This window comes from Curcuma longa, chromosome 21, assembly GCF_044706935.1.
Source record: "Curcuma longa cultivar G26 ecotype Majalengka, Jawa Barat chromosome 21, ITB_CL_G26_1.1, whole genome shotgun sequence".
NCBI lineage: Eukaryota > Viridiplantae > Streptophyta > Magnoliopsida > Zingiberales > Zingiberaceae > Curcuma > Curcuma longa.
Window position 1 is genome coordinate 10,369,249 of NC_133881.1, and position 12,882 is coordinate 10,382,130.

At 36.6% G+C, this 12,882-nt stretch overlaps 2 protein-coding genes across 2 annotated transcripts; both read right to left on the reverse strand.

Annotated features, from left to right (window-relative positions):
- Nucleotides 1–220: 220 nt before the first annotated feature.
- Nucleotides 221–2,693, reverse strand: LOC141815338 (annexin-like protein RJ4). The gene is made up of 6 exons (XM_074703279.1): nucleotides 2,530–2,693; nucleotides 1,583–1,728; nucleotides 1,125–1,340; nucleotides 843–1,055; nucleotides 674–763; nucleotides 221–587 (listed from the first exon to the last, which is right to left on the reverse strand). The coding sequence occupies exons 1-6, from the start codon at nucleotides 2,603–2,605 to the stop codon at nucleotides 396–398; spliced, it is 933 nt and encodes a 310-aa protein (XP_074559380.1). The 5' UTR covers nucleotides 2,606–2,693; the 3' UTR covers nucleotides 221–395.
- Nucleotides 2,694–6,697: 4,004 nt separating this feature from the next.
- Nucleotides 6,698–9,147, reverse strand: LOC141815339 (small ribosomal subunit protein uS17-like). Its single transcript, XM_074703280.1, has 6 exons — nucleotides 9,080–9,147; nucleotides 8,575–8,615; nucleotides 8,405–8,505; nucleotides 7,529–7,673; nucleotides 7,369–7,458; nucleotides 6,698–7,036 (listed from the first exon to the last, which is right to left on the reverse strand). Exons 1-6 carry the CDS (start codon nucleotides 9,089–9,091, stop codon nucleotides 6,943–6,945), a joined length of 483 nt encoding a protein of 160 aa, XP_074559381.1. The 5' UTR covers nucleotides 9,092–9,147; the 3' UTR covers nucleotides 6,698–6,942.
- Between the last annotated feature and the right edge of the window lie 3,735 nt (nucleotides 9,148–12,882).

Sequence of the window (12,882 nt, forward strand, 5' to 3'; positions counted from 1 at the left end):
AAGGTGATGATATTTTCTTGATGGAGTTTTCTCCCAAGTTATTCTGATGTATGAATTTGTTTTTCCAGAGCATGCTTCAGCTGTTCCTGTGTAGCCTGCACTTTGCACTTGTTCAGGTTTGGATGCTCTTCCTACTAGAAACGCCCATTGGTATGTTATCATTTCATTTGATTTATTCTTTATATCGAGCTAGTTCATGCAACATCTCAACAACATAGGCGACAAACAGCAAACATGCCAAATTATTTAGCAAACCAAACCAAGCTCTTCAAGCACTAGACAGATGCTGATAAAGAAAGTTTGCCTCAAGCACAAGCAACGTCTGAAGGCAAAACTCGACCCACAAGAACACTGAAAGAGCAGAGTTGTCGAAGACAGACGCATTTGGTGATCGATCAGTCACCCAATAAAGCGAGGAGAAAGGCCTCATAGTCCCCAGAAGTCTTTTTAGCCACTGCATGTTCAAGGGGAACATTCTTCCGCTTATGAAACTTGTCTTTGATCTCCCCAAGATCTTTCTCGGCGTGCAGGACGATAATGCGAGTCAGTGTGTCTTCGTCTGATTTCTCGAGAGCAGCATCAAGGAGCTGAAACTCACAAAACAACTAAGTTGTCACACAAGAAAAACGATGCACATAACGCCGAGTAAGAACTCATGGTTAATCTGTTTCACCTCAACAAAGTACAAGTGGGGATCGATGATGCAAGCAACCGCTGCTCGGAGTGCCACTGCAAATTCATCTGTAGATTCACCTGCCAAAGCCTGATCAAAGTATAAAAAGAATTAGTTCCCTAGAATAATTTCAGCTACCAGCGATTGAAGTTCAAGATTCAATTGATACCTCTTCAATCGAAGTACCATATTCTTCTCTATAGCTATTGAAAGTAGCATAAATCTGTGCCTTGCTTCTAGTACCCAAGATTCTTATGATTTCGTCATGGTTCAGTTCATTATCCTTTATACGCTCTTGCAAAATTTTGGCTTCTGATTTCGCTAACTTCACATCAATATCCTCTCCGTCGTAGCGGTACGTGCTTACAAGGGCAACCAATAGCTGCAAAGTGAAACTTCAGAACCCTGCAACTTCATAGCAGATAGTAGTCATGTTTTCAGAGAAACATACCCTGCGCAAATCTCCAACACTGTGAGCAGCAACATCTTCTTCCAGAGAGCGCCGATATGTAGCTTGATACGCCTTTTTCACAGCTAGAAGCTCATCTGGTGAGTTGACGCATGCAATTTCTATGATCACATGGAAATTGAAACTCTTCTTCAAAGCAATATATGCCATCACGGCCTCTCTCTCGACCGGCTCAAAATTCCAGCGGTATACAGCTTTCTGAAGAATCAAATATAATCAGATACACCACCAGAATGTGATAGTGTACATCAGCATATCATCGCACAACAAACCACAAGTCCTAACAATCTACCACTAATTATGTACTTACAAAAGTAATAGTATCGTTTAATGTCATATCTAAGTTCACGTCGATCTCTTCACATTTATAAACTGTGAATGATGTTGCCCCTATAGATAAAAACATTCATTGGACAATAAAGGTTGAGAAAAATAACTACCTCAAAGTTTCCTTTCAGTTCCGACTCGAGCCTTTTGGTGAGACTCTCATTGTACAATTCCTCATAAGCCAACTGAATCAGCTTTCTTTGAGTGGCATCTCTATGTGTTAAAATTTCGATCAGTGTCTTCTCGTGAGTTCCCCATCCTGACACATGTAGATGTCGCAGTTAAGGCCATTTAGCTTAGACATATTTTGCTTCACTATTTCTTCATGTACTTATATATGCTATTCCAAACTACTTTTGCAAACTCTTACAAGCAGATTTCCGAAGAACATAACAACACTAGGAAACATAAACAACACATGGAAATGAAGACTATAATCTTTGTGCTCCTCTTTTGTGAGTTTCTTTATGGAATATCACATTATCAAAGGTTTGAAAAATCAATCTTCTATCAATTATTAGAAGAAAAAAGAGTAGTCAAACCAATAAAAAGGGAAATCTATGTAAATCAATTGGACAAGAAGAAAGCAATTTCAGAGACCAAAACAATTATTTACCTGATTAGACTGTCTTAGTGATGAAGGGTAACTTCCATTAAATTTAAAAAAAAACTCATTTCTTGAAAACTTCTTCCTTGGTCCGCGTTATGATCACAAAAGTATCACCTTTCTTGAATTAACTATCAGAGATAACAAGATCATATCTCTTAGAAAGATGAAACCTCTCTATTTATTTCTGATCGGTGTTCAAAAAAAAAAGTAATCTTAAACTCATAGAGGAATGATACAAGCACTAGATCTGCATACAACTGTGTGCTACTGCTACAGATTTCTGATCGGCGTTAAAAAAAAAGTCATCTTGAACTCACAGACAAATGACCAAGCATTAGATCTGCATACACCCGTGTGCTACTGCTATATATTCACCCACAGAACAAAATAGCAATCAAACCAAGACGGATTCAAATCGACAAACACATCACGTTGAGACAAAGTGAATACCATGGACGGCCTTGTGGATGCTATCGGCGTCCTCAGCTGGGGAAGGAACTGGCTCGGGAACAGTGAGCGTCGCCATGGTCAAACCTTCTCTTGGCTTTGGGAAGAACAAGGCCTACCACTGATCGAGGAAGATGAGAGGCGATCAAACCATGGAGCTCATTTATAGAACTTTTTTCTTCCTTTGATTGGGTTCAGAGCACAACTCAGAGTCTACAGAGCTTTAATTTCCTGATATCTGAGAAAACCCTTAAAAAGAAAGGTATTTGATAAAAACCCTCATCGTATCTTTTTTCCAGCTTACTTCTGGCTGTATTATTATTATTTTGTTAAAAAATACCCCTTTTTTAAAATATTAAAATAACACCATGATATATTTTTCATACTAAAAATATTTTAATTTATTTTTTAATTCCATACTTAAAAAGTGATTTATCTGTTTATATATATATATATATATATATATAGCCTAAAATAAAAGAAGAAATACGAGGATAATTATATTATTGATTTAAAAATATATATATATTTTTTAAAAATTATTTTTCATCCTTCTATCATTAAAACTTGTTGCAAAGTACAAAATAAGCTCGCGTATGGAAAGAAAAACTAGTAGTCCTACGGAATTAACAAATTTTGATGCCTTTTTATGAAAGATAATTTCAGGGGGTACTTTTTATAATTGCTAGGGCTCCTTTGTAAAATGCCCGGACGTTTTAGATCTCCTTGATATCCGAGAAAAGGAGTCGTGGGCGGTGGCTTTTGTGCAGCGTGTCAGATTTCGTGCATCGGTGTCGGTTCTGGACGCACACAGTGCCAGTTGGCGATATAAATAGAAAAGACAGCGACGTCATCGCCACATAAGCCACGACGCCCACAAATCAACAACGCCAGGTGGCGGTCAAAAAACCGTGAAATGAAATTTCCCCCTCTTCTTAGAAACAAATATTATCACTAATAATTTTTTTTAAAAAATTATTAGTGATAATTAATACTAATTAGGCATTGAAATGATGAGCGATTATGATGTTTCTTTTTGTCGCATTGTTATTATTATTATTATTATTATTATTTAAAAAAGAAAGGTTGTGGGGTTTTATTTTGGTTTAGGTGAGTTATATCTTCTGCCTTATCTGACACAGTCATCGTGACAGCGAACGATTTGTATTTTATTAATTATTTGTCTCCAACTTTGTAAAATCAACAGAATATTTTTTTAAAAATAAATTTTATTTTATTTTCTTAATCAACAAGTGGCCTTTGAATTTAAATAAATAATAATAATTTCTTTCCCATCCACTTCCTGTTGGAGAAAGTGAGGAAAAGGTAAATGTTCTTAGTCTACAATCGGCCTTCCAATTTAAATAAAATATTTTTTATCATCTAATTTTATTGATAATTCGAGCTCATCTATTTTGCCAAATTAAAGAGCATGACATTAGAAGAGATCTTATATAACAAAGCTTCTAATTAGAAGAAATTTGCAGTAGGAATAAAAAAAAAGATAATCCGATGTATGAAATTCTTATCGACTTAGATTTTAAAGAAAGATCCTGTTTCTATGATTTAAATTATATGACCATTAAGATCAAATTTTAAATTTTAAATAAGAAATATTTTGAAGTTGTGTGGATCTAAAACATCAAAATATGCCCTTTTGATTCTTAATAAAAACATAACAAATATCCTCCAACGAGATAAATATTCACATTTAAAAACACATATATTTTAGTAAAAGGTAAAATTCATCATCCCAATAGTTTTATACAATCGCTCCCATAATCAATCTTGGATCCACCCGAACGGCTATCTTTCATGTGTTTAATATGTCACTTGATCTTCGATATATAGTTCTTTTCAAATCCTTTTTGTTTGAGAAAATTGACAACAGGAAATTACATATTGATCATTGCTTGTAAAAATTAAAACAAAAAAAATGGTCCTGTCGCCATTAATTCATCGATATATTTCAATATTTCTCCTATTTTTTCGATGACATGAGAAAATCTAAGAACAAATCAGACGAGACTGAGAATAAAACTGGAAATTCAGTGCTCTGTTTCACGTCTTAATTTATCGATCCAATTCAACACTTGGACGATACTCTGATCTTCTTACATACACAAATAAATTGAACCCTTTTGCATGCCCAACTGTGGACGGCAAGGAGGAGATCGAATTCAGAAGGGAAGAAGAAAGAATCAAACAATCAGGAAGCGGCTGAAATCTCCGAACCTGGCGGCGCCGGCGATCGCGTCGGCGGCCGAGAGGCACCACGACACCCAGTCTCCGACGGCACTCCACACCATGCAAACTACGTACGCTGCGAATTCTAAAGGCATCGCCATGGCCGCCGGCCAAAACCAAAACTACACCTGATTTCCTCCTCAAATTACCGATCGAGCAAATTGGAACTGGAAGAGGATAGAGATGACTAAGAGAGGAGAAGAAGAAGAAATTAAAGACCACAATATATGATATGCTTGCTTCTTTGCCCTGTATCTCTTTTATAATCTCACAGCTAGCTAGCAAATGGATATAGAAGAAGAAGCAACCTGCTGATGCTTTCTCAATCATTTCAGCTAACCGAAGGTAAACCACCTAACCGACAGGTAAACCATATCAATCTTTTAACGAACAGTCAACTCGCAGCTATCAGAATCAACAACTCCCTGCCCCAAAAAAAGTCTCCTTTATGCTTCTATGGAAGCTACTTAAGTCTGGTTGGTAGCCTTTGTACGATATGGGAATATTAATGTGCATTAACCCATCGATCTCTTGTTGCCTAATATAATGGTCTGCCTAATTGCCCCATATCTTTCCATAACCACGTGAGTGAGAGCTTTTTGGATCTTAGAGAATAATCTTTCTTTCTCCTCTATTTTGATCTTGAGTAGTTTTGATATCCATTCAAATAAATGGATGTGCCTTTAAGTGACAAAGAAGTAAGATTAATTTGTTGGAGATCGACTTTATAGAAAGGATAAATCCTGCCTTCCTTCTCAAGGCCTAATTTAACTACAACATTTTAAAGAAAAATAAATAAGTCGAGAGGTATTAATAAGAGTGGAGGGACAGCTAATGTCTTTAATCAAGGGACAGCTAGCTAACTTGGAGATGGACGTTGCCACATTATTATATATATAATAATAATTTTTTTAGAATTTAAAGTATATTATTTAGGATTCAGGATTTACGATATAGTGTTTAAACTAAATAAAGTAAAAATTAAAATTAAAAAAATTATACTACATACTCATGAAGTATGCAATTAGCATTCATATGAATCCAGCCACGAACTCAGCTTATGTGCGAGCTAAAACTTTTGTCCGATTATATTGGATCAACCCTTAATTATATATTAGAAATTGGTTTATGATGGTTTACTTGTGAAATAACTGTCCTATCACTATTTAATTTATTGGTTATCAAAATTAATTTTTCAACAATCCTCTACATGAATAAAAATTATAGGTAAATTTACAGAGCTTTAATTTGCTGATATCTGAGACAAGGTATTTGATAAAACTCCTCAGGTTATTTTTTTTTTTGGCTGAAATATTATTGTTTTCTTCAGAGAATGCATCTTTTTTAAAAATATTAAAATAATATCTTAGCATATTTTCTTCGTCCAAAAAATACTTTTTTTTTATTTCATACTGAAGAAGTCTTATCTCTATTTTTAAAATTACTCTTCCTCTTCGTGCTATAATATTCGTTTATATATTAGCCTTGTTTATACTTATCTAATTGACCTTGAACTTGCCTTTGTCTAAGTTGCCTATGCTCGTTTTGGCCGTATTATCGACTATCACTTGTCCTCGTTCATTGTAGTTGGGTCGCATATTATTGAGTGTGTGGAAATATCAAATGGAGGACCACGTTCGATTACAACTAATCAAAATTGATGTTTTCAAGTCGACAACGGAATCTCCTCCAATGAAACAAGCATCCACATTTGCGTAAAAACAGAACACACACACACATTTATATCTTAATCTTTCATCTGTTTAATATGCCACTTGATCTTCGGTATATAGTTCTTTGCAAATCAATTAATGCTTATATAAGATCATTGTATTTATTTTGATACTTATATAAGAGTATATTCATATTTTACTTTTTAATTTTCATCATCAACAATTGTTAAACCAACTTATGACGCAATATGTAAGCAATAATATTGTTTTTGAGGAGCTACAATTAATGCTGGCTCAACTAGTTGCTTGTTAAACACAAATAATCTACTGGCTAGGCAGTTTAATGCAGAATCAAACTGCCAGACCAATTCAATCAATTGGAGAATACATATCAAAATGACAACTAAAATTCTTGCACAAAGCTCTGAAACAATCTAGTAGCTCTGTAACATAAATCTTTTCAGCTGCAGCATCTTCACTTCCAAAAATAGCCGTCTCAAGCAGCTACAAAAGCCTTCTTGCCCCCACCACTAGTAGATCCAGCAGGAATGACTTTCAGCACGTTGAACCTTACGGTCTTGGACAAGGGCCTGAACAGGAGGATGAAATTGAATGTGATGAACATGTATCTAGTTGACAAAAGATTAAAACGTGGTGATGAAACGAGTCCTAAAACATATGTCCCCCAGGATAAATGATGAACACATTAAATAGGTGAAGAGTTGCTACCTTTACTCTGCTTTGAAAGAGTTTCAATAATTAGCTGCATTGCAGAGAGGGGGAAGTAAAATTCATCTAAAACATTTATCCCCCAGGATAGGTTATGAACACATTAAACATGCAAAAGAGTTGCTGCCTTAACTTAGCTCTGATAGAGCTCTAATAACTAGCCTGCATTCCAGAGAGGGGAAGTAGAATTCACCTGCACTGCCCGATAATAACATGGTCACCCTCCTTAACTCGGAAACAAGGAGAAATATGTGCTGGGATGTTGGAATGCCTCTTCTCATACCTTGTAAATGAAAATTGCAAGTCAAGTTCACATTCTATCAGATGGAATCAATGGTAAAACAGTCATGTACCTTTGATATTTCTTCACGTAGTGAAGATAGTTTCTCCTGACAATAATGGTTCTGTTCATTTTGGCACTATGGCATGTGCCGGCCAAAATGCGGCCTCTAATTGACACAGTTCCAGTGAATGGGCATTTCTTATCAATATAAGTCCCTTCAACAAAGGAAAAACAAAGTTGCTTCATAGCAATACCAGCATGATTAATGACTTGTATCAGCAAGTGTCATTGAGGAACCCTAACTTCTGTACAATTAAACAAGCTAACATAGAAGCACCATATACTAGTGAACTTTTTGTCCTTGGCACTGGAACACAATACTAAACTACTGTTTAAAAGTTGTAAATTCTTGAATTTGAGTATAGCATATGAAAAACTACATGGCATATATGCACACACCTTGCACAAAGATTTTTTTATAAAAATCAAGGTGATATTGAACTTCATCAACTTTTAGCATGTAACAACAAAACATTAGTTTCCATAAATTGAAATCATTTTTTGCCAATCATTTTCTGATTAACTGTTTGCCTATAATTTTCTACTAGAAGGAACACTAGAGCATACATCTCTCAGCAGATAAAGTTTTGAGCAAATCCATAATTTCTGCATTTCTTCCATCTAAGGCATGACAAACTAGGTCATTGTGATACCATTGCACTTAATTGTAAAGTGTAAAGTATCAGGATAAATATTAACTTCAAACTGCTTTATGGAATCTACGAATAACACCATTTTTTATAATCCTTAGAACAGTCATTAGCTCATTGGACGATAACAGGAGCATTTACAATAATAATAATAATATCCACCCAAATAAAACAATATAAGAATCAAATGATCAAAACATAACAATATAACAAATAGCATAAATCATAGCTCTCACCTTCAATGGCTTCTCTCGGTGTCTTGAACCCTAGCCCAATGTTCTTCCAAAATCTATTGCCACCCTTACCTGGCTTCTTACCCTTTCCAGATTTCTTCGAACTGCATTATTGACTATATTAGTTACCCCCAACAAAAAAATTCAGTGCTTTACAAAATTCACTATCTCACCTAAGGAACACTTTCGGCTGCTTAAGGAAGGCCTTCTCGGTCTGTTCAAGATTTATTTAAAGCAAAGCGACAGTCAGCCAACATGATATAATTCCTTACGAGTCTAGGGCAACATTCTTTAGACTAAAACCTCCTAATTCGATAACCGTTATCAATCAAAACGGAAAGCCCAGAAATTTGATAGTTTGTAACTCTAGATAAAGAATACTCTAAAGCATGAACATATCTCAAATGAAAAGTTTTACGCAATTGCAAATACAATACCAAGGGGAACTCAAGTCCTAAGATCCACAAGGTTTAGCAAATTCACATAAAACAAACATCAAGGGTTTCAAAACTCTAAAAAATTGGACCTTGACACCATTACACCATGTAAGAAATTTCAAATTGTCTTAGAACGAGCTCGAGGTCTTCCAACAGAAAATGATGAACGACAAGAAAGACAAAGACGACCAGAACGAACTACGGAAAGCTTAAGAAATGAAAGCAGACAAGTGGTTCCTACCTGCTCCGCCATTATGCCTGACGGACGAGGAGATCTAGTGCCGAGGAAACCTTGGAAGTGCGTCGGCGGCTCCGCCTGCAAACCCTACAAGTTTATAGGTTAGTGAGAGCGGAAGCACAGGGATCAACGGCTAGGATTAGCCAACGATAAGACGGGTTGGGTGTCGAGAAACGAAATCCGACCCGAATTGTTTAGATTGAATAAGAGCAACCAAAAAAAAAGATGCTTCAATTCTTTTTTTATAAATAAAAGTAAATTCCAATTTCCAGCTGCATTTTTTGAATTTTTAGAGCGAATTAATTTGGTATACAAACAATTTTCTTTAACAAATAATTTTTATATTTGTTTTACCAATATTTCCGGGCATTCTCCATCGTGAAGAATGATGATGATCATTCTTCACGAGGGAGAATATGGCTTAATTTTAAACTTATTTGATTCCACATTAATGCTATGTTTACTTGGTTGAGCGGATGAAGAAAAGAAAGGAATTTTTAGGGAAAATAAATCTCGAGGGGGAGAGAAAGAATATCCGAAGGATTACAGAGTAAACGGAGGGAGAGGAGGGAGAGGAAAAGCGGAAAACCTCAAGAGGGAAAAAAATAGATCACGATCGCCGGCGTTCCGAAGGAAGCATCGGCTCAGGCTTCCTCCCTCCTATGGCGCGGCGAGAATGGAGCAAAACAGGGGATGAAGGACCCTTGCCTTCGCTCTCTGCCTGGGGTTCGACTGCCCTATTTCTCCTGCGCGCGAGCAGAGAAAAGAGCTGGCGGCCGCGCGAAGCGGAGAGGGAAAGGGAAGCAAGAGCCGCGGCCGCGCGGCTAGGGTTTTCTTCTCATCTTCTTCGCCGTCGACTAGTGCAGACTCCGGAAGGGCCGCTCCGCCACAGCAGCGTCTCCGAAGTGCCGAAATCGGTGCAGACTCTCGTCGGAGACTCGACGGCCGTCGGCGCTTCCCGCTCCTCCTCTGCCTTGGCCCGCCTCGTCGAGTACCGCCTCGCCGCCTTCTCGCGATCGCAGTCGCCGGCCACGTCTCGGAACTCGCCGTCGGCTGCGGCAACTCTGGAAGTCTGTTTGGATATTCGTCGGCCACGTCAGCGTTCCACGTCCGCCAACGAGAGAATTTTTTTTTATTTTTTTTTGTCCGTCCGTCCGTCGCGTTCCGCCCGATTTCGGGGTGATAACTTTTGGGTTGAAAATGATCCGCTGATGGATAAAGTTTCTATCCTTCCTTAAAAATTTATAAAAGTAAACAACGGATGCATGCATGCAAAGGAAAACTTTCCACGGTTTCTTTTTCCGCATCTCCAAGTAAACTGGGCATAAAATTCTACACTAGGGTAGTAAAATGATGATGATCACGAGTTGGTTGATAAGTTATCTCATTCTTAGCAAAGTAGAATTATAAGATTTAATACAGGTTGTTAAGAAAAAAAATCAAAAGGTTGATGGACGCTGTCTTTTTTTATTTAAAACACCATCAAAATCGATGTACTCTCTTAATAAAAATATATAAAACACAAAAATTTTAATAAAAATTAAAATTTTAAAAATAATTGTTTATTTTTAGTTTTCCTAAGAAAATACGAAAAAGTGAAATAAAATGTTAATTATTTTATCAATGATATTTATATATGAATTTTGATCAAGATTTACGATTTAAAAATTCTATTTTTTGTAAAAATATATATATATAAATAAATTAAAAAGATAAATAATATTAATTTAATATAAATTTTAAAAATTTAAATTTATCAATAAAAAATATTTGGCAAAATAATTAAAATTTTGTTTTATTTTATCTTTATGTTTTATTAATTTTGTTTCATTTTTTATTTGTAATTAGATATTAAAAAATAAAAAAGTATTTTAATTCATCACTTCACTGTTAATGTCTCAGCAGTCACTATCAATCAATAATAATCATTTAAAAAAATAAAATCTTGAACTTTGGCGCCGCAATCTCAGGATTTTTGACGTACGGCTATAAAAACTTCACCTACCGACGCCTTTTCTTCACTACGCATCTTCGCTTCCTCGGCATCTGTCAGTCCTGCGGCGATCTTTCCTTTTTCGCTAGGTATGCATCGTCCTGAACTGCGGCCTCATCGTTCCTTCTTTCTTGCATAATGATTTGTCCATTTTAATTTATTTGTCTGGTTGTGTTTTTTCATCTAAGACTTGTAAGATTCTTGCTGTTCAGGAGTTATTTCCGATGGAGAAAAAGCGTCATTGGACAGAGGCAGAAGATGCAGTTCTGTTCCATTACGTCAAGGAACACGGTGAGCGAAATTGGAATGCCATCGCCAAAGCCACCGGACTCGATCGATCCGGCAAAAGCTGTCGATTGCGATGGCTCGATCATCTGAAACCCAATCTGAAGAAAGGTCCGATTACACCTGAAGAAGAACAACTGATCGTTCAACTTCAAGCCAACATGGGAAACAAGTGGGCTAAGATCGCGACACACGTAAGTGATCGATCATTCCATCGTTCGTACAAAGTCGTTTCTTATTATCTGATATAATTAAATATATAGTCATTTCCACAATACAATCTGAATGCAAACTAACTAGTCATTTCCACATTACAATCTGAATGCAAACTAACTAGCGTTATAAATTTTTTGCAGTTGCCTGGTCGCACGGATAATGAAATAAAAAATTTTTGGAACTGCATGAAGAAGAAGAAACCTAAGCGAGTTCATATTCCCCATGAGCCTGTTCCTGTTTTGGATCCCCCGAGCATGGCTAAGATGCAACCCTATCCATGTTCACAGTCACAGGATGATATTCCTATGCCGGAGATCGTCGCTGGCTATTTTGATCCCCGGGTCAAAATGACAGTGATGCAGAATTACGCCGAGAGCATGCAAAGAATGGGCATCCCCATTCCTCATTCTTTTCTTTCACTCATATATCCTGCTCCGGCACTCGCTCCGGCTCCTGTACCAGTTCCAGATACATTCGTAGATACGGTTCCTGCTCCGGCTTCTGCTCCGGCTCCTGTACCAGTTCCAGATACGGTTCCTGCTCCGGCTCCAGGTCCGGTTCCTACTCCGGCTCCTGTTCCAACTCCAGTCCTATCTCCGGCTATCAGCCCGTTTGACTCTTTGAAGTTCGATCCATCGGACTTGGATGATCTGGATATCGATCCAGACATGGAGGGGACGATGATGAGATTTTTAGATTCGTTGCCTGATGATTTCGAGTAGGAGCTCCCTTCAGTCCAATGATGTTGCATTTATATATCTTTCTTTGTATTTAGTGGGATGAATTAATGATGTATGAACTTAGAATTTTCTTAATTTCTTTCTTTCTTTATATTCCATTTTTATATTTTTTGAAACTAAAATGCAATAAGTCTGTTACAATATAATTCAGAGTTGGTTAGGTCATACCAAACCAGTTTGTGAGTCGTTCTCAACTCTGTCTAATCACATGCACATTTGTCATAAACCCACCCCTTCCCTTGGCGCACGACAAAACTGATAACAGGAACTCAAATATCCAACTAAATTATTGAGAAAATTAAAATATATTAAATTCAATCATTGATTTTATGCACACATTATGCATTTATAGATTTATCAAGATATTATAATTTTCCAGTTTGATGTTAATGATCTTGATTGATTCAGACTTAACATACCAAAATAACTATGTAGATCATAATTTTCCATGGCGGCATCGTTTCAGTCAAAACTTTCTGGCACTTTTCTTCCCTTTTATTTTTTTTATTTACAATTATTCTTTTCTAAAGAATTAAGTCAAATGAATTCTGCCGTTATGGACGAGTTTTACG

Bases quoted from the DNA above. Each gene is read 5' to 3' on its own strand.
- LOC141815339 (XM_074703280.1), bottom strand. The intron at 7,674-8,404 runs GTGAGAGCTATG...CCTTTGTTGAAG, and splicing joins ACCGAGAGAAGCCATTGAAG to GGACTTATATTGATAAGAAA. The intron at 7,037-7,368 runs GTGAATTCTACT...CCTCCTGTTCAG, and splicing joins GTTATTATCGGGCAGTGCAG to GCCCTTGTCCAAGACCGTAA.
- LOC141815338 (XM_074703279.1), bottom strand. From the start codon at position 2,605: ATGGCGACGCTCACTGTTCCCGAGCCAGTTCCTTCCCCAGCTGAGGAC. The intron at 1,341-1,582 runs GTAGTTATTTTT...TTGATTCTTCAG, and splicing joins AACTGAAAGGAAACTTTGAG to AAAGCTGTATACCGCTGGAA. The intron at 764-842 runs GTATCAATTGAA...TACTTTGATCAG, and splicing joins ATGGTACTTCGATTGAAGAG to GCTTTGGCAGGTGAATCTAC.